Source organism: Triturus cristatus, chromosome 3_1, assembly GCF_964204655.1.
Source record: "Triturus cristatus chromosome 3_1, aTriCri1.1, whole genome shotgun sequence".
Taxonomy (NCBI): Eukaryota; Metazoa; Chordata; class Amphibia; order Caudata; family Salamandridae; genus Triturus; species Triturus cristatus.
This window is the reverse complement of record NC_140583.1, coordinates 1108427803-1108449388: the sequence shown is the minus strand read 5'-3', so window position 1 is coordinate 1108449388 and position 21586 is coordinate 1108427803. Positions and strand designations below refer to the sequence as shown.

The window sequence follows — 21586 nt, the reverse complement described above, 5'->3', positions numbered from 1 at the left end:
GATTCCTCACCTTAGAATATCCCCAGGCGTCGGGCTGGATCCGGAAAGATTTTTGTAGCAATAACCCTTGCGCGTCGGTAGGCGTCGTCTGCGGCTCCGTGTCCGTCGTCGTCATACTTAGACGCCGCCCTCGCGCGCTGACGTCAGTTCTTCTTTTTTTCGCGCCAGTAAGCGCCGATCCGGGTAGAGCTTACCCCTAGTCCTTTTTTGACTAACTTTTTTGACTTCTTTTGGTCTATCGACTCGACTCTGGTGCCGTTAGGATGCCTGGTTTCAAGGCCTGTGACGCCTGTCATCGCCTGATGTCGGTGACTGATCACCATCGCCGGTGCCTTTATTGCCTGGGGGCCGACCATGACGCGGAGTCGTGCCTCGATTGCCAGGCCTTGACGTCGAAAGCTAGGCGGGAGCGGTCCCGTAAGCTTCTCGAGCTTCGGCACTCGGCTCCGCGCCGCTCTCGGTCCAGGAGGAGGTCCAAGGACCTATCGCGGAGCCACAGCCACAGCCATAGTCATCGCTCGTCGGGGTCTTAGGGTAAGTCGCAACACTCCAAAAAGTCCAAGAGACGACATCGTTTTTCGGACTCTCCTCGCCGGTCGAGCGACTCTGCTGAGGGTCAGGGTGGTCCCACCCCCACGGCTCAGTCGGAGCCGCAAGAGCCGCGTCCGTCCCCATACCCGCCGGTCCCTGGGACTGACGCGACTCCGGCGGAGGTCAGTGCCTTCCTCTCGGCCATGAGGGGCCTGGCTCCGCCGTCGACGCCTGTAGGCGCGCCTTCGGGCCCCGCAGGTTCGTCTGGGTGACCTCGCGTGCCGGCGGCTCTGGCCCCGGTGCTGTCGACGGCTCCGGCCCCGACGCCGCAGGTCCCCGAGGGATCCAGGCCTGGATCTCGGTTGGCGCTGGTCAACCTCACGACGCCTCCTCCGCCGGCGCCGACACCGGTTCCACCTCCTGCGCCGTCTCCGGATGACGCCGTTCCCCGGTTTAGCCCCTGTCCAGACCCGACGCCGGCACGGCGCCGTCCGGCGCCGCACCCGATGCCGATGGATGACGGTTTCATCTACCGTCCGGCTCCGATCGTTCCTCCTGTTGATCAGGAATCGGATGACTGGGGCGACTGGGAGGGGTCTGAGGACCCTATGGCCCTCCGGGGTCAACTTTCACAGGACTCTGCAGACGAACTGGGGGATGCCAGCGGTCTTGATACCTCCCCGGACGCTGGTTTCATCTCTCCTCCGACTGTGGCCTCGGAGGAGGGTGCAGGCTTTTCAGTGGTGCTGCGCAAGGTGGCCGAAGCCCTAGGGCTGGATTTGCCTGCTGTGGCCGTGAGGACTAACGTCCTCACAGAGGTCATTCAACCGACAGCAAGCTCCACTGATCCTCTGCTGCAGTTTAATGAGGCCCTCATAGACGTTCTGCAGGGCACTTGGTCCAAGCCCTCCACAGTTTCTCCTGTGGACCGGAACGTTGCCCGGCGCCACCGCTCCGGGCGACCCAAGTTTCCTCTCCCAACACCCCACCCCCGAGAGTCTGGTTATCCAGGCCTCAACCTCTCAATCCTCCTTCCCGTCCGCTCCTCCGGATCGGGAATCCAAGAGGTTGGAACAGTTTGCTAAGAAACTGTTCTCGTCCCTGGGTTTAGGGCTGCGATCTTTAAATACCGCTTGCCTTTTGGACCGTTATTCCCACTCTCTGTGGGATACGGTGGAGGACGTGCTGCTCTTGTGCCCGGTGGAGGCCCGGACACGACTCACTCAAGCACTTGCTGACGGTCGAGATGCAGCACGGCACGCCATACGGTGTGGACTTGACACCACGGACTCGCTGGGTCGAGCGATTTCCACCGCGGTGGCGCTTCGGCGTCACGCCTGGCTGAGGTCCACGTCATTTTCGGGGATGTCCAGAGTTCCCTCATGGACATGCCCTTTGATGGCACTCGCCTTTTTGGTGAGAAGGCGGACAGTGCGCTGGCTCGGTTCAAGGACTCCCGGGCCACGGCCAAGTCCTTAGGTCTTACGGCCCCGCGGCTGCAAACTTCCGCCTTTCGTGGCCAAGGAAGGGGCGCCTCCTCACGTCCACAGACCACCGGCCGCAGAACCAACCTGCACGCGGTCGAGGACGTGGATTCCGCCGAGGCGGTACTGGAGGTCAACGTGCCGGTCAGTCCACATCCACCCCGGCAGCATCCGCCTCAAAGCCCTCCTAGTCCGAGCTTTCAGGCCCATTCAACGCCAGTGGGTGGCAGAGTTCGCCATCACCTGCTCCACTGGCGCTCCATCACGTCGGACAGGTGGGTGCTCCAAATCGTCCGATGGGGCTACTCCCTCCCCTTCGAGACGACCCCTCCAGCCATGCCGCCGCTGAACCACCGTATGTCGGGGGATCATTTGCATCTTCTATGAGAGGAAGTTTCGGCCCTCTTGGCCAAAGAGGCCGTCTAACGCGTTCCTGGTCCAGAAGTAGGTCATGGTCATTATCCCACTACTTTCTGGTTCCCAAGAAGGGCAAAGGGGGCCTACGCCCGATCTTGGACCTCAGGAGCATGAACTCCTTCCTCCGGAAGGACCGGTTCAAGATGCTCACTTTACCTCAGGTTCTGGCTGCCCTAGACCCTGGAGACTGGGTGGTAGCGTTGGACTTGCAGGACGCTTATTTCCACATCCCCGTCCTGCCAGCCCACCGGCGTTACCTGCGGTTCACGGTGATTCAGGAGCACTTTCAGTTCACCGTGCTCCCCTTCGGCCTCACCAGTGCCCCTCGGGTGTTCATGAAAGTGATGGCGGTGGTCGCTGCTCATCTGCGCCGATCAGGGGTTTCAGTCTTCCCCTATCTCGACGACTGGCTGTTAAAGGCGGGCTCGCCCCAGTAAGTCGTCTCCCACCTCCAGACTACGGCCGACCTCCTGCACTCGCTGGGGTTCTCCATCAATGTGCCGAAGTCGCACCTGAGTCCCTCCCAGAAGCTCCTTTTCATTGGGGTGGTTCTTGATTCGGCGCAGTTCCGGGTCTATCCGCAGGAACAGCGGGTCCGGGACATTCAGGCCCTGATTTAAATCTTCCGGCCTCTGTCCTGGGTTTCGGTCAGGTTGGTGCTGCGGCTTCTGGGGCTGGTGGCCTCCTGCATCCTGTTGGTACCTCACGCCAGGTGGCGGATGCAGGCTCTGCAGTGGGACCTGAAGTTTCAGTGGGCCCAGAATCGAGGCAACCTGTCCGACCATGTCCTGATCTCGGAGGGCACTGCGAACCAGCTGCAGTGGTGGCTCACGAATCGCGATTGGGTCAGCGGCAGATCCCTCTCCCTACCCCAACCGGAGCATGTCGTAGTGACGGATGCGTCCCTCCTGGGATGGGGGGGCCTATGGGAGAGGCGGAGATCAGAGGACTCTGGTCTCCGGCGGAGACTCTGCTCCATATCAACCTATTGGAGCTGAGGGCGATCCGACTTGCACTAAAAGCCTTCCTTCCCTCTGTCCGGGGAAGTGTTGTGCAGGTGTTCACGGACAACACCACCGCCATGTGGTATTGCAACAAACAGGGCGGGGTGGGGTCATGGACCCTTTGTCAGGAGGCTCTGCGCCTCTGGACATGGCTGGAACATCAGGCATTCACCCTGGTGGTTCAACATCTGGCGGGCTCTCTGAACTCCAGAGCAGACGAACTCAGCCGCCGGTGCATGATGGATCACGAATGGCGTCTGAACTCGGACGTGGCGCAAGGTCTCTTTCTGCAGTGGGGAGAGCCTTGGTTAGATCTATTCGCCACCGAAGAGAATGCGCAATGTCAGCTGTTCTGCGCGTTGGAATTTCCAAGGCAGCACTCGCTCGGAGACGCTTTTCGTCGCGAGTGGAGTTGCGGTCTGTTGTACGCCTTTCCGCCTATACCACTTCTGCCCAGAGCGCTGAGGAAGATCAGGCGCAACCGGGCCCAAGTCATCTTGGTGGCTCCGGATTGGGCACGAAGGCATTGGTATCCCGAGCTACTCAGTATGTCCATCGATCCCCCGATACGACTGCCTCTTCAGGAGGACCTTCTGTCGCAGCAGCAGGGGACGGTCCTCCACCCGAACCTGTCCAGCCTCCACCTCCATGCGTGGAGATTGAGTGGCGACAGTTGATGCCATTTGACTTGCCTCCTGAAGTCTGTGATGTCATTCTGGCAGCCAGGCGTCCCTCCATAAAGACGGTATACGCCGGCCGGTGGAACAAATTTGTGGCATGGTGCACAGCAAAGGCTGTGGATCCCCTTTCTGCCCCTCTTTCTGAGGTTCTCCTCTTTCTTCTTTCTTTGGCCCAGCAGGGCTCTGCTCTGGGCACCTTGCAGGGTTATCTTGCTGAAATCTCTGCTTTCTTAAGGCTTCCTGATCAGCCTTCTCTTTTCAAGTCCCCTGTTGTTTCACGTTTTCTCAAGGGTACTACTCATATGTTCCCTCCTGTTCCATTCGTAATGCCTCAGTGGGACTTGAACCTTGTTCTCACTTTTCTGATGTGCGCTCCCTTTGAGCCCCTTCACAACTGTCCCATTCGTCTACTAACTCTGAAAACTGCCTTCCTGGTGGCTATCACCTCCGCTAGGTAGGTGAGTGAGCTCCAGGCTCTGTCAGCTAAGCCTCCCTTCATTTCGGTTCATCCGGATAAGGTTGTCCTCCGGACACGTCCTTCTTTTCTTCCTAAAGTCGTGACTCCCTTTCACATCGGGCAATCTGTCACGCTGCCCACCTTCTTTCCACCTCCGCATCCTTCAAAAGATAGAGATGCTCCACCGTCTGGACCCAAAACGTGCGCTGTCCTTTTATTTGGACCGCACAAAACAGTTCCGGGTGGACGACCAACTTTTTGTTGGATATGTAGGTGCTAAGAAGGGTAAAGCTGTGCACAAGCGGACCATCTCGCGATGGGTCGTGTTGTGTATTAAACTCTGCTATTCCTTGGCGAAAAAGGTCCCTCCTGTTGGGCTGAGAGCCCATTCCACCTGAGCCACAGCGGCGACAACTGCCCTGGGACGGGGAGTACCCTTGCAGGACATCTGTCAGACGGCGACGTGGGCTTCACTGCACACGTTCGCCAAGCACTATTGCCTGGACAGCCAAGTCCGGAGAGATGGCTGCTTTGGCCGTTCTGTTCTCCAGGACTTTCTGGTGTGATCTTGGTTCGCAGACCCACCTCCGGGGTTGGTATTGCTGGGGTATCTATTCTAAGGTGAGGAATCTAACCAACGTGTTTCTTTCAGATGAACAAGTTACTTACCTTCGGTAATGATGTATCTGTAAGAAACCTTAGTTAGTTAGATTCCTCACCGACCCACCCAGCCTCCCCGTTCTACGAACCAACATCTAGGGTTAAGGTTCGCCCTTTCAGGGCCCTAGATTTTTTGGCACCAGTGTCGGTTTCTTGCATGGCTCAGCGTCCCTGGTGCGGAAAGCTATGTACAAGAACTGACGTCAGCGCGCGAGGGCGGCGTCTAAGTACTCCGACGTCATTCCGGCACACGACGCCGACGACGGACACGGAGCCGCAGACGACGCCTACCGACGCGCAAGGGGTATTGCTACAAAAATCTTTCCGGATCCAGCCTGACGCCTGGGGATATTCTAAGGTGAGGAATGTAACTAACTAATGTTTCTTACAGATACATCGTTACCGAAGGTAAGTAACTTGTTCTTCTAGTGCAGAAGATAGATCCCCTGGTTTATAAAAAGAAGCCTAAGGGATGAGCATGAATTCTCCCTGGCAACAAAGTGAGGTAATTCAAATGACACAGAAAACCTTTCACAATTGCTGGGTTCCTAAAGTTAATCATAGCACAGTCGTCTTTGCTTTTGTATTTTGACCATAATCCACCCATCCCACCTTCCTCACCAAAATCATCTCGCAAAATAAATCCTCATGACCTGCATAAGAATTTAGCCAATGGGCAACCTTATTCCTTGGGTCCTTTTCAAATTCTGTTTTGGAGATTGAAATAACAAGGTGTTTATTCGGGTGGAAGTTGCAGTACTGTTTTGTGACCGAGCCCCTGGATAGAACCTTTCGGCAGCTGAGCTGTCCCAGCTGTAATGAGTCTTGATCAGGCCTCCCCTGGACTTAAGATTCTGAAGGTAAAGATTGAACATTAGTACCAGGTGGTGCCACCTTAGCTCCATGACATTGCATGCCTCGAATGCCTTGAAAAGTCTGAGCCTGTGGAACACTAGAAACAGTAGTGTGCTCAGTATAATGATCTGCTGCTGAACTCACTGGTCAAGTGGCCAGCTTCACAAGGGCAGATCAAGAACATCGAAACAATCTTATAGGGGTTTGAGGCTCTCAGCCGGAAGCAATTTACATTTGGCACAGATCGTATCCATTAGACCAGATAAATCGGAGGATGTTGATAGGAGTGCAATCTCATTTAGTGAAGGCGGGGGGTCCTGGAGCTCCCCTGCTCTTTGAGGTCTTTTGTGGCATTTGGGAGCAGGCTCAGAGGTAGAAGCAGAAGACTCAGGCAGTGAGTGATAAGATGGCCACTGCAATGTGAGAGAGGTGCACAGTACAGATTGTGGACAAAAACTAAAATCCAGTAAGTCACATAGCTGAGCTTCCAGTGGTGCCTGGTTCGGGCCAGCAGGAGAAGAGTGTGGGGCCTGTATGGTAATAGATGATCCGTGGGCCATGATAAATGTGTGTCTGCTATTTCAGTTTCCTGCTGGATCGCTCGATTCAGAAAGCCCTCAGTAGTTGTTGGGTGTCTTGAGTCATAAGAGTTCCCCGTCTGTACTTTGTTTCACCATGTTATCCAGGAAAGGAAGAAGGATCGACCCAGCCATAACTGGGTGTAGCAGGCCTGCTCTTATCCTGCGCCACTTAATAGCACCTGAACCAGACCAGCCTACATCACCAGAGTGAACGGAACCACTAGTGCAACCTCCATTTTCGTTTTTTGCTCCTGTTTCCCACTCTGCTCCCATAAGCAGAAGGGATACTGGTCACTGTAGGCCTACTGCAGATTTGCCCATCCCAGATAAGTATGGGTCACAGGTGTGTTCACGATGCTTCAAACATCCACAGGGGCACAAAGAAAATCATATGCTGCAACAAGAAAACGTGGGGTAGGTTGGAGTGGAGTAGGTTATATTGGAGTGGAACCGGGTACTTGGAGTGCAGTAGATTGGGTGGATTTGAGTAGGGTGGATTGGAATGGAATGGGGTAGATTGAGGTAGTGGCGTGGCGTAGACTGGAGTAGATTAGAGTAGTGTAGAGTAGGATAGGTTGGAGTTGAGTGGGGTACAGTGGAATCCAGTCGATTGGGGTGGAGTGGGTTAGATTGGGGTGGAGTGGGTTAGATTGGGGTGGAGTGGGTTAGATTGGGGTGGAGTGGGTTAGATTAGAGTGGGGGTAGACTGTAGTGGGGTAGAATGGGGTAGATTGGAATTGTTTAGATTGGAGTGAAATAGAGTGGGGGAGATTGAGGTAGAGTGGAGCATGGTAGATTGGGGTGGAGTAGAGTGGGGGTAGATTGGACTAGAGTAGAGTGGGGGTAGATTGGAGTGGGGTACATTGGAGATGGAGTAACCTGGGTGGATTAGAGTATGGTATATTGGAGTGGAGTGGGGTATATTGGTGTGGAGTAGATTGGGTTGGGGTAGATTGGAGGGGAGGGGAGTGGAGTAGATTGGAGTGGAGGGGCGTAGGGGAGGAGATTGACAAGTTGTGTTGTGAAGTGGCATGGAGTGGAAGGGCTTGGAGTGGGGCAGTGTTGTAGAGTGAAGTGGTTTCAAGTGATGTGGAGCCGAGTAGTGTTAAGTTGAAAATGGCCATTACATTTGTACAGACGTTCAGTTTTACTGCGTGCAAATGTGTGGAAATGTCATCAACGAGTGTATTTATTTGTTTTGATCGTATTAAAATATTTATTTCCACCACACTTCAGAATTATTTTAAAAACCTGCTTAATTTCTACTGTTCTGATTCTGATGTATTCTGAAAAATCTGCACATTTCATTTTTGTTGTGTGCTAGAAAAGATAACATCCTGTAGCCTGTCCTCTTGCATGGGTACTCAGCAGGCTGGATTGTCACATGATTTCTCTCACTTTGAAGTCAGCAAAAGAAAAGTAAATACCAAGTTCCCTCTGAAGACAAAGCTTGACATTTGACCCCTGTCTTTAAATGTACAAGAAATTAGAAAAGATGAGAACAAGATTTAAAGGCCTGTTTACAGATCGGGAATACTCATGGGAGAGACTTAGCTGGGTGTTCTAAAACAACAAGTAAACTGAGCCAGCTAGAAAAGATGCACTCTGTAGAGTGGCTCAACAAAACGAAAAAATAGGTCCCAGATGTGTGAGCAGTGTAAGGACACATGAGCACGATCTATGCTTTAGGGGAGAGTTGCATGCAAGAAGAGTGAAGTGCTGACCGCAGAACTGACCAGCAGTAACTAAGCAATTGAGAGTAGCTATGAAGCCCTCTAATGGTAGGGCTCTAGTCCCACTAACCATAAACAAAAAGCCTCATAGTCTGCATGTGCGGTCTGTTTGGTATAAATACCAGACTACTCACTTCCTCTTACGGATTACTGACCTTTGCCTCCTCCACCCGCGGCTTTCTGATGCCCCCCACCATAGGCACTGATATGTTGCCTGTCGCCCTTCTAAAATCACACAAAGTCTCATTACATTTTTATGAGGGCCACAAAGTCATGGGCGGCTCATAGGAAGGTACAAAGGAGGGCACAGGTGCTCGGTGCCTTAAACCCAGATGTGAAGAGGAGAAGGCTCCCTCAAAGTGCACACACTCTTGTCTCGCCACACTATCCTGCCCTGCTCTCACCTCCCTCAAAGAGGAACACAGTTCTAACGTGGCACCAGCCAATTACCAGTCTCCGATCTCAAAAACTCCAGAGTCCGACAGCTGTCAGAGAGGGCACACTATTTCCACTCCTGCGACCCCCAGAAACCTTCATAGCAAAACATCCTTGTTCTTGGCCTCGATGTCTGGCTTCCTCTTGCATCAAAACAGGCCTCAGCAGTTGCAGCTGAGGTTGTGCCTCTCAGGGGTGGCTCCTCTGAGACCTGTGGGGGGGGGACGAGCACGACAGGGCAGGGGAGCGATTCATATAGTGTAGTCCAGTGGCATGTCTGTATACGGTCCATTGGAGTTTGAGGAGATGTTCAGGTGAGTCTCATGGACATTGCCCTTTGGCGGTTTGGATACAAAGTGGAATCGACCGTGGATCACTTAAGACAGAAGGGCCACGGCGCTCGCCCTTTTACTTTCTGCTTTTCGCGAAAGCTGGAAGATGGAATGTATGAATGGCATTTTGAGCCTGCACTTAAAATGGAAATTTTATTTTCACATCATCTTGCATACACTGAACACCGTTGGTTCAATGTTCACTTGTTCAGTATGATCAGATTCAGCTCTTGTGTAAATATAGTACCTCACAGCAGGCATGTAAAGTAGTAGCAACTGAGATGACATTGTATTGCATGTGTCACTAATGGAAACAGTGGAGAACAGAATATGACTGTACTCACATGAACATCTTTTTTGTCACTTTTTTCCCCCCATAGTGTTCAGAACAATGCGATCACACAAAATAACGGCTCACAGCAAGTAAGTCCAATGAGTAGCTGTAGCACCTATTTTAACTCTCTAGTAATTGTGTGGTTGAGTGTTCAGGCAGATGTATGGGTTATTGCAGCATCAATTATGGCTCCTCCTAGAGGTGCATTCACCTGGTGATGGCGCAAAGGCAATCAGCCAGTTTCTGTATGTAGAAATTCGACCAAGTATACCGTGGTCCACATCGGCCGTATGTTTTTTATTATCAAACACATCCAAGCCACATTCTGTTCATTGATACAAAGCAGAGAATAATTGGTGAACTTGGAGGGATACGAACCAAAGTTCAATCTGAAACTGAACAGAGAGAAGCGGCATGGGCAGAGGAACACAGGCGGTCCAGGCCTCTTAGCATAGAAATGTGGATGGAAATTATGATCTGAAAGAAACAAGTTAGTTATAGATTCCTTACCTTAGAATTACCCCCAGGCGTCAGACTGGATCTGGAAAGTTTTTTAGTCAGCAGTACCTCTGCGTGTCGGAGGTGGCGTCGGTCGGCTCCTCGTCCGGCGTCGTGGTCGCCGGGATGTTGCGGCAGCTACATAGACTCCGCTCTCGCGAACTGAAGTCTGTTCTTTCTTTTTCCGCACCAGCCAGCGCAGATCAGGGAAGAGCAGTACCGCTTTCATTTTTTGGCTAACTTTTTCTATACTTTTGTCTTATTCTTTTTCGAGTCTTCGACTCCAAAAGGTGCACGAGGGATGCCCGGTTTCAAGGCCTGCAGTTCCTCTCATCGCATGACGTTGGTGACGGATTCGCACCACGTGTCTATTTTTTTGCCTGGAGCACGACCACGACCCCAAGTCGTGCTCCGACTGCCGGTCGATGGCTCTGAAACTTTGCTGGAGCGGTCCCGAAAGCACCGGCAGTAGGCTCTGCGCCGTTCGAGGTCCCGGTCGAGCGGGAGGTCGAGGGACCGGTCGCGAAGCCATCACCATTCCGCTTCCAAATCTTCAAAGTCTTCGCACTCTGGGTCGGGTAAGTCGAAGCATAAGAAGAAGTCGAAGAAGCTTCGTCGCTCTTAGACTTCTCCTCGTCGGTCAGCCAATCCGAAGAGGCACACGGGTGGTGCCCCTCCCGCGGCTCTGCGCGCGGAGCCTGAATAGTCGACTCAGTGTTTCCCTCCCTTTCCGGTACCTGGAGCGACTCCCGCCCAGTGTTGTATGTTCTACGAGGCAATGCATGCCATCTTTGGGAGGACCGAACTTCCTGGCGCGCCTCTGGGCCCCGCGGGCTCGGTTTGGGGGGCCTAGGTCTGCATAGGCTGCCGGCGGCCCCCCTTGACCTCGTTACACCTCCACCAGCAGCTGCTTCTGACGGCACCACTACTGTGCCTGGCGCCAGTCGGCCCCCAGGCCGGCGTCAATCCCGGCCTCCATCGCGACGTGGACACTGGGCAGGACCGGCATCGTCCGACGCTGGACCTAGCACCGACGAGAGTTTTTGTGCCCCTGTTCACTCCTGGAGCCTCTTTTCAACCTGAGTGGCAAACAGACGATGAGGACTGGGAGGGGTCAGGGGACCCTTTAGCTGATCAGCTAGGTTCTGACCAGGACTGGAGAGAGGAACTGGGGGATGCCAGTGGTCTTGACACTTCACCTGACCTTGGCATGTTGCCTCCTCCTACCGTTGCAATGGAGGAGGGATTCTGATGGATACATCTGCCAGTGAATTCCTCACCTTGTGAATATCCCCTGCGCCAGCAACATTCGGAAACTTTTGTAGCAGTCCACGCCGATGGGGTCGACGACGACGTCACAGAGACGCGGCTCAGCTTGCGACTCCGCTGACGTCACCGGCTCCATAAGAAGACCTCGTCGGCGTGATGACGTCAGTTCCTTTTTTTCCGCGCCGTCGAAGCCAACGGATTTCGGGAATCGCTGTTAGCGTTGTTGATACTTTGTGTATTTTCGTTGTTTTTCCTGTCTTCTTTGAAGATGTCGACAAAGAAGTCTTGGTTTAAGCCTTGCCGGGAGTGTGGCAAGCATATGTCCATCACTGACCCACATGAGGACTGTGTGGTGTTTATCCTCGGACCACGATGTGGATGGCTGTACCAGCTGCCGAAAGATGAGCACGAAGGCTCTGAAGGAACGGGAGGCAAAGCTCTTTATTGCCAGAATGAAGAAGGACAAGAGAGGGAGAAGGAGATCGAGGTCTCGATCGAAGTCGACTTCGGGGCGTGCTTCTCGAGCTAAGAAGCACAAGAAAAAGAGAAGACACTCCTCTCGGCACCATTCAGATAAGAGCACGGCGCCGAAGCCGAAGTCACCTGCTCGGCATCGAAGGGACTCTGTTTCTCCTTCTCCTGTGCCGGGTTCGCCTGCTGGTCCTTCATCTCCGGTGGTCTCTTTGTCTCCGGCTTCGCCAGTTCCAGCCCGGACTCCGACGCCGGTTCCATCTCCGGCTCCGGTTCCGTCTCCATCTCCGGCCCCGGAAGATCTTCAAGCCCCAGGTGAGCCTGCGACGCCGTTGATTCCACCGTCGGCGCCGGTTGGCCCGAGTCCGGTGGGGCCTGGCCAGTATCCTGCTTTCCCTGGGCCAGGTCAGGACCCCTCGCATTACTTAAATGCGATGTATGGGGTATTTGCTCGTGCCATGTATGTCCCTGGTGCACCTGCGGGTCCGACGGGTCCTTTGGCATTTAACTTAGGGGTGCCGCAAGTGTATCCTCAGGCCCCTTTCTATCCATTTTATCCAGCGACGCCGTCTTGGAATCCTCCGGCTCCGAGAACGTCGACGCCGCTTCCATCCTTGCCGGCTCCGGCTCGACCTCGTTTGACGCTGATGGCTCCGCCGGATCCACGGTCGCCGCCGACGCCGAGGATTCGAATTCGCTCCAGAAGGGAGACTCAAAGGATTATTGAGGAGCAGAGATACCTTCACAAGGAAGCGGAAGATGGAGAATTGGTGGAGTCGGATGAGGTTTTTGACGAGCTTAAGGAAGCTAGTGACTTGGACCTGTCTCCTGAGTGGGAGATTACTCCGCCATCAGATGAGCCATCCAAGGACGTTGCACCCTACCATGCAGTCATAAGGAGAGCTGCGGAGTTACTTGATCTCCAACTTCCAACAACGGAGTTTAAGTCGAACATCTGGACTGAAGTCTTGCATTCTCCCACAGCGGTATCAGAGCCTTTGCTTCCATTTAATGAGGCCATTGCAGAACCTGTGTTGGAGGTGTGGCGCAAACCTTTTTCTGCTCCTGTGGTGTCTAAGACTATCGCTAGGAGATACAGAGCGGCCCCAGGGGATCCAGAATTTTTGTCGTCTCATCCATCGCCTGAGAGCTTGGTAATTCAGGCGGCTTGTTCTGGGAAGTCTAAAGGAGCTTTTCCACAGGTCCTTGGGGACAGAGAGGCAAAAAGGCTGGACCAGTCGGCAAAGAAGGTGTTTTCATTAGCCAGCATGGCTTTGAAATCGACTAACGCCACATGTCTTTTGGGACGCTATGTACATGCGCTGATGGATTCGGCTAAGAAACTAGTGCCGAAGCTACCTGATGAGGATAGATCTGGTTTTAACGACATCTTGGCTGATGCTCAGGCGGCTGCGCGGCAAGTGATCCAAAGTGGGCTGGACACTGCAGATTCTGTTGCAAGTATCATGGGGTCGTCTGTTGCAACTAGAAGAAGTGCTTGGTTGAGAACTTCGGAGTTCTCTCAAGATGTGCAAGCAACCCTATTGGATCCACCGTTTGATGGGTCTGGCCTGTTTGGGAAAAAAGGCAGATGCTGCTCTGGAAAGATTCAAAGAGAGCAAGGCAACTGCTAAATCTTTAGGACTCCAGTCTCAGTCGAGAGGGTCTTTTAAGAGGTACAGAGGTTTTGGAAGGACATCTTTTCGAACCTATAGGCAGACTCAGCCGCAGCAACAGCAGCAGCAGCAAGGTTTCTCGTCGAGAGGTTACAGAGGAAGAATCAGGGGTCGCACACGTGGCCGTCAGCTCTCCTCCTCCTCTTCCTCTTCCTCAGCCCCTCCCACCAAGCAAAACAGCCCTAGATCCGCCATTCCGGATCATGCTGGTCCTGTGGGGGGCCGGCTTACCCATTTTCTACAAGATCGGGAATCTGTAACTACAGATCTCTGGGTTCTAGATCTTGTGGAAAATGGGTATGCCCTTCCCTTACGGGAATTCCCTCCAAATTACCCTCCTTGCCAAGGGGCTTGCTCGGAGGACCACCGTCTTCTCCTGCAGGAGGAAGTCCTGAAGTTGTTTCAGAAAGGTGCGATAGAGGTGGTTCCAGAGCAGGAGAGGGGCCAGGGATGCGACTCCCGGTATTTCCTGATTCCGAAAAAGGATGGCAGATTGCGTCCGATATTGGACCTCAGGATCTTGAATCTTTATCTAAAGCAAGAGAAGTTCAAGATGCTCACCCTTGCTCGGGTTCTTCAAGCGCTGAATCAGGAGGACTGGATGGTGTCCATCAACTTGCAGGATGCGTATTTTCACATCCCAATCCTGAAGTTGCACAGAAAGTATCTCCGTTTCACGGTAGGGTCGCAACATTATCAGTTTGCGGTCCTCCCGTTTGGTCTTACTTCTGCACCTCGGGTCTTCACGAAGGTGATGGCAGTGGTGGCAGCCCATCTCAGAAGGTCAGGGGTCTCGGTTTTCCCCTATCTGGACGACTGGCTGATCAAGGCGGAGTCTCCAGAGAAGGTGCTGCATCATCTGCGGGATACAACTCAACTGTTGTACAACTTGGGTTTTTCGATAAATGTGCCCAAATCTCACCTGGTGCCCTCTCAGCGCAACCTGTTCATAGGTGCGGTACTGGCCACTACTGTTTGTCGAGCATTCCCTCCTCCTCAAAGGATTCTCGACATACAGGAAATGATTCCTTTCTTTTACAACGGAGCGGTTGTTCCGGTCCTGAAGGTCCTTCGCCTGCTCGGTCTGTTTGCTTCTTGCATTCTGTTGGTCAACCATGCACGCTGGCACATGAGGGCGCTCCAGTGGTGCCTCCGCAAGCAGTGGTATCAGCACAAGGGAGATCTCATGGAGTCTGTGAGGATCTCCAGAGAAGCTGCGGCGGATCTATCTTGGTGGGGCATGGAGGGCAATCTGTCTCAAGGAAAGCCTTTCCATCTTCCTCCATCGGTGGCCACAGTGATAACGGATGCATCCACCTTAGGGTGGGGTGCACATCTGGGGGATCTGGAGATCAAGGGTCTTTGGTCTCCAGAGGAAAGGTTGCTTCACATAAACCTTCTGGAATTGCGGGCGATACATTTGGCGCTCAAGGCCTTTCTCCCATCCCTTCGCGGTCAGTCTGTTCAAGTCCTGACGGACAACACTACCGCGATGTGGTATATAAACAAACAGGGAGGAGTGGGGTCTCTTTGTCTCTGCAGAGAGGCCCTGCATCTATGGTCCTGGATCTATTTGCCACCCGCGAGAACGCGCACTGTCCGTTGTTCTGCAGTCTCCAGTATCCGATGCAGGGAGCGTTGGGGGACGCGTTTCAGCTGAGTGGGGCTCACGACTCCTATACGCGTTTCCTCCCATACCCTTGATTCCTCGGGTTCTGAGGAAGGTTCGCCAAGACCGAGCCCAAGTCATATTGATCGCCCTGGATTGGCCAAGAAGGGTGTGGTACACAGATCTTCTCCACCTCTCCTCGTGCCCTCCGCTCCGTCTCCCTCTGAGGGCAGACCTCCTCTCGCAGTCGGAGGGGCAGGTTCTACTCTCCCACCTCCAGAGCTTACACCTTCATGCCTGGAGATTGAACGGGGCAACCTGAATTCTTTCTCTCTCCCGCCGGATGTGGTGGATGTTATTTTATCGGCCAGGCGACACTCCACCAAATCTATTTATTCATATAGGTGGTCTAAATTTGTTCTCTGGTGTGGAGAGAGGTCCATTGATCCTTTGAAGGCTCGTCTGTCTAATATTCTACAGTTTGCCCTTTCTCTTGCTCAGCAAGGCTTTGCTGTGGCTACTGTGAAAGGATATTTATCGGCTCTATCGGGTTTCCTTCAGCCGTCGCTGTTCAAGTCACCTATTGTTCTTCGTTTTATAAAGGGCCTTACAAACAAGTTTCCTCCTACTCCCTTTATGGTGCCTCAATGGGACTTAAACCTTGTACTAACCTATCTTATGGGTTCTCCCTTCGAGCCCTTACACAAGTGTCCCTTGAGGCTGTTGTCCTTTAAGACAGTTTTCCTCGTTGCAATCACCTCGGCAAGGAGGGTAAGTGAGCTTCAAGCTCTAAGTTCAAAACCCCCATTCTTGACCATTCATGCTGAACGAATGGTACTCAGGACCAGGGCTGCGTTTTTGCCTAAGGTGGTAACTCCCTTCCATCTGGGGCAGTCCATTACCCTTCCTTCTATCCTCCCCCTCACCCTTCCAAGGAGGAGGAGAGACTTCACCGCTTGGACCCTAAGAGGGCGGTGAGCTTCTACCTGGACCGGACAAGGGACTCCAGGATTGATGACCAGCTCTTTGTGGGCTTTGCTGGCTGCAGGAAAGGTCGAGCGGTGCACAAGCGCACCCTTTCCAGGTGGATTGTCTTGTGCATCAAGATATGCTACTCTCTTGCTGGTAAGGAGCCTCCGGAGGGTTTGAGGGCTCATTTTACCAGGGCAAAGTCTTCCACATCTGCCTTAGCTAGAGGGGTTCCGGTGGAGGACATTTGTAAATGTCAAATGTCAAGGTACTTATAGAGCGCACTGTCACCAGACGGCCACCTTGCGGTGTCACCTTTGCGGTTTCCTGGCGCTGATACTCATACCGCTGTGGAACCCCTCCTGGCTTTCCTTGTGGAGTGTCCACTCCTGGGCACCCCCAGGGTGAAGCCAGGCATCCTTAGCGCTGTTGGGGCCGGTGTGGAGGCTAAGCAAGCTATTGCCCAGAGTTGCAGCGTGGGGCCCGTGATTAGAATAGGCCCCGAGGCGAGAATAGACAGGTCCGAGGAAATTGAGCCCAAGCCCCGCCGAGGCGGGAATCGAACCCTGGTCCCTGGCCAGAACTCTGCTTCAGGGTCTGCCGCTCTAACCATTGAGCCACACTCCTCCTTGTAGGGCGGCAACTTGGGCCTCCCTCCACACCTTCGCAAAGCATTATTGCTTAGACACCGAGGTGAGGAGGGACGGACACTTTGCTCGTTCCGTCCTTCAGGATTTTCTGGTATAGAAGGGTGGACACCCTCCTCCGGGAGTGGGCACTGCTGTGGAATCTATTCACAAGGTGAGGAATCCACTGGCAGATGTATCCATCAGAAGAACAAGTTACTTACCTTCGGTAACGCTTTTTCTGGTGGATACAGTATCTGCCTGTGGATTCCTCACTGACCCACCCGCCTCCCCGTTGTCCATCCTTCTATACCGGTATTTCTATGCCTGTAATTCTATTGATGGGTTTCAAATGTGTTTATCACTGTCAAAGGCATTATGTTATTTCTTGTGCTTTGTTATTTATTTTCCACACTGAGTGTGTTGATATGCATATTGTGTACTGTGTATACTGTGTATATATATATATTGATGTGAGTCCGTTCCGTGTGCCTCGAAGGCACGGAAAAAAGGGGCGGAACTGACGTCATCACGCCGACGAGGTCTTCTTATGGAGCCGGTGACGTCAGCGGAGTCGCGAGCGGAGCAGTGTCTCTGTGACGTCGTCGTCGACCCCATCGGCGTGGACTGCTGCAAACGTTTCCGAATGTTGCTGGCGCAGGGGATATTCACAAGGTGAGGAATCCACAGGCAGATACTGTATCCACCAGAAAAAGCGTTACCGAAGGTAAGTAACTTGTTCGTCTTGTACGCAGTGGTGTTGTGTAGGGCGGCTGAAGCTCTTAACCTCTAGTTTCTTATGGTGGCGGTCAAGACTGACCCCCTGATAGATGTGCTTCAACCGGCTAAGGGCTCTTCAGAGCACCTGCTGCCATTTAATGAGACCCTCACCGACATCCTTTTGGGCATGTGGTCTAGGCCCAACACGGGGGCTACCGTGAACAGGATGATTGCTTGATGGCACCGCCTGGCTCTGGGCGACCCCACTTTCCTCTCCCAACACCCCACCCCGGAGAGCTTGGTAGTCCAAGCCTCCACTTCCAAAAGCGCCTTCCCTACCGCTCCACCAGAAAGGGAATCCAATAAGCGGGACCACCTCGGTAAGAAAATGTTCTCTTCCCCGAGCTTAGGGCTGCGGTCCGTAAACACCGCATGTCTCTTGGTCCATTATTCCCACTCGGTGTGAGATACGGTGGAGCAGGTGCTGCCTCAGTGTCCGGAGGAGGCCCGGGCAGTGCTCTCCCAGGCTGTTGCCGCCGGAAGGGATGCAACAAAGTTTACAATACGTTGTGGACTGGACACCGCCGACTCTCTGGGCAGAACCATTTCCACGTCCGTAGCGCTTCGTCGCTTCGCCTGGATGAGGTCCACTGGCTTTTCTGGGAATGTCCAGAACACCTTGATGGATATGCCCTTTGATGGCCGTCCCTTTTTTTGCGACAAAGCAGACCACGCTTTAGAGCGTTTCAAGGACTCACGAGCTACGGCCAAGTCCTTGGGCCTTGCCACCCGCCCTGCGCAGTCTGCTTTTCGCCCGTTTCGTGGCTACGGAAGGGGTGCCCTGCTACATCCCACCCAGAGCCACAGGCCGCAGCAAATCTCCCAACCTTCGCGCGGCTGGGGTTGTGGGAACAACCGTTGTGGTTCCGGGGGTCAGCGGGCGGGCCAGTCCACCAACTTCCCCCTCTGCAGCAGCCTCCAAACCCTCCTAGTCCGACCTTTCAGGCCCATCAAACGCCAGTGGACGGCAGGATTCGCAATCACCTCCCCCACTAGCGCACCATCACATAGGACAGGTGGGTTTTGCAAATAGTACTCCCTCCCCTTCGATACTACCCCTCCACCCATGTCACTGAGATACCACCGCATGTCGGAGGATCATCTGGCCCTTCTCCAGCAGGAAGTTACGGCTCTCTTGGCCAAGGGAGCCATCGAGCGGGTTCCTGTGCCAGAAGTAGGTCGTGGTTGTTACTTCCACTACTTTCTGGCCCCCCAAGAAGGGCAAGGGCCTGTGTCCTATCTTGGACCTCAGGGACGTCAATCGCCTTTCTCCGGAAGGAGAAGTTGAGGATGTTGACGCTTGCTCAGGTCTTATCTGTCCTCGACAGGGAAGACTGAATGGTAACGTTGGACTTGCAGGATGCTTATTTTCACATTCCCGTCCTGCCGGCCCACCGGCGTTACCTGCGGTTCACGGTAGGCCACGAGCATTTTCAATTTACCGTGCTCCTCTTTGGCCTTACCCGCACCCCTTGGGTGTTCACAAAAGTAATGGCAGTGGTCGCAGCTCATCTGCGCAGATAAGGGGTTTCAGTCTTCCCCCTATCTCAACGACTGTTGAAGGCGGGCTTGCTCCAGGTGGTCATCTCTAACCTCCAGACTACGGCCGAACTCCTGCATTCGCTGGGGTAATCCATCAATGTGCCGAAGTCACACCTGATTCCCTCTCAGAAGCTCCTCTTCAAAGGAACGGTTCTGGACACAACGCGGTTTCGGGTCTATCCTCCCGAACAGTGAGTCTGGGATATTTGGGCTAGGATTCTGATCTTTCAGCCTCTATCCCGGGTTTCGATCAGAATGACCCTTAGGCTGCTGGGCCTCATGTCCTCCTGCATCCTGCTGGTCGATCATGCCAGATGGCATATGCAGGCTCTGCATTGGGACCTGAAGTTCCGGTGGGCGCAGCATCAGGGGAATCTGTCTGATTGCGTCCAGATCTCGGAGGGCACTGCATGACATCTGCAGTGGTTGCTCACGAACCAGAATTGGGTCAATGGCAGATCCCTCTCCCTTCCCCAACCAGACCACACTGCGGTGACGGACGCATCCCTTCTGGGATGGGGCAGCCACATGGGAGAGGCGGAGATCAGAGGCCTCTGGTCTCCGGCGGAGTCCGGGCTCCACATCAACCTTCTGGAGATCGGGCCATTTGGCTTGCACTGAAGGCATTCCTTCCCTCTGTCCGGGGAAGAGTAGTGCAGGTGTTCGCAGACAACACCACCGCCATGTGGTACTGCAACAAACAGAGCGGGTGGGGTCGTGGACCCCATATCAAAAGGCCCTCCGCCTCTGCACATGGCTGGAACATCAGGGCATATCCCTTGTGGTTCAACACCTGGCATGGTCTCTGAACGCCAGGGGGGACGAACTCAGCCACAGGTGCATGATGGATCATGAATGGCGTCTTCACTCTGAGGTGGTGCAAGCTCTTTCAACAGTGGGGAGAGCCTTGGTTAGAGCTATTCGCCACCAAAGTGAATGCGCAATGTCAGCTGTTCTGCGCTTTGGAATTTCGAAGGCGGCACTCGCTAGGCGACGCTTTTCGTCAAGAGTGGAGTTGCGGTCTGTTGTACGCCTTAACGCCTATACCACTTCTGCCCAGAGTGCTGAAGATCAGGTGCAACGGTAGTTAACCGTTTCTTAAAAGGCTGAACGCATCCCCTTCGTTTTGCCTCAATGGGACTTGAATCTTGTTCTTACCTATTTAATGTGCGTTCCCTTTGAGCCACTTCATAACTGTATTTTAAGACTCTTGACTCTTAACACTGCTTTACTGGTAGCCATCACTTCTGCTAGAAAGGTGAGTGAGCTCCAGGCCCTTTCTTCCAACCTCTTTTCCTGTCTGTCCATCCGGACAAGGTGGTTCTCAGGACCTGTCCATCCTTCCTTCCTAAGGTGGTCACTGCTTTCACATCGGGCAGACTATTACGTTGCCCACCTTCTTTCCGTCTCCGCATCATTCAAAGGAGGAAGAGAGGCTCCACCGTCTGGACCCAAAATGCGCTCTCTTTCTAACTGGATCGCACAAAACCGTTCCGGGTGGATGATCAACTCTTTGTTGGCTACATGGGCGCCAAGAAAAGTCGGGCCGTACACAAACGCACCATTTCTAGATGGGTCATTTTGTGTATTAAGGCAGGTTATTCTCTGGCTACAAAAGAGCCTCTGGTCAGGCTACGCGCCCATTCCACCAGGACGACGGCAGCCACTACTGCCTTGGGAATAGGAGTTCCCCCTGAATGACATCTGTCAGGCGACCACGTGGGCATCGCTACACACGTTTACAAAACACTGGAGAGCTAAGTTCGGAGAGACGGCTTCTTTGGCGGTTCCGTTCTCCAGGACTTTCTGGTGTGATCTTGGTTTGCAGACCCACCACCGGGGTTGGTATTGCTGGGGTATCTATTCTAAGGTAAGGAATCTATAACTAACGTGTTTCTTTCAGATGAACAAGTTACTTACCTTCGGTAACGATATACCTGTAAGAAATATTATTTAGTTATAGATTCCTTACCGCCCCACCCATCCTCCCCGTTCTGCGAACTGATTTCTAGAGTTAAGGACATCCTTTCAGGGCCCTAGTTTTGTGCACCAATGGTCAGTGACCTGCATGGCTGCGTTTCTGGCGTGGAAAGTCGTGTACAGAACTGACAGCGTGTGAGGGCGGCGTCTAAGTAGCTGCCGTGACATCATCCCGGCGGTCATGACGGGTGCGGTGCCGACAGACTCCACCTTACGACGCGCAGAGGTACTGCTGACGAAAAAACCTTCAGGATCCAGTCTGACGCCTGGGGGTAATTCTAAGGTTAGGCATCTATAACTAATGTTTCTTACAGATATAGCGTTACAAAATGTAAGTGACTTGTTTTTTGGGCTCAATCAAGGGAGAGGTTAGCAACTAAACCACCTTTACCTGTGCTCTGTCACAGCTGTTTCACGGCTACAAGAGTGACTTATTTAGGCCTTTAGCACGTAAATGCCTCATTCTTCAAGAACTGGGTTAATGGAGAGTACATTAACTCTTTACCACTCATTCATTATTTCAACACTCTTTGAAAGAACCCTGTTTTCGTCATGCATTTAGATTGATTTAAATTACCATCTCTGACTTTGAGGCAACCTGTAGGAGGGGTAGACTAACAATGAACAAAGATCTTCATCCCAACTGAACACTCTCCTGTAAAC

The 21586-nt window shown here is 53.3% G+C and overlaps 1 protein-coding gene across 2 annotated transcripts in view; it reads left to right on the top strand.

Annotated features, from left to right (window-relative positions):
* The window catches only part of EPB41L5 (erythrocyte membrane protein band 4.1 like 5), an 851839-nt gene that overhangs the window by 521766 nt on the left and 308487 nt on the right, over nucleotides 1–21586 (top strand). For both annotated transcript variants that reach the window (XM_085645978.1, XM_085645979.1), the window contains exon 15: nucleotides 9550–9592. In XM_085645978.1, the coding sequence (XP_085502104.1) occupies nucleotides 9550–9592 (43 nt within the window). The remainder of the gene's footprint in view (nucleotides 1–9549; nucleotides 9593–21586) is intronic.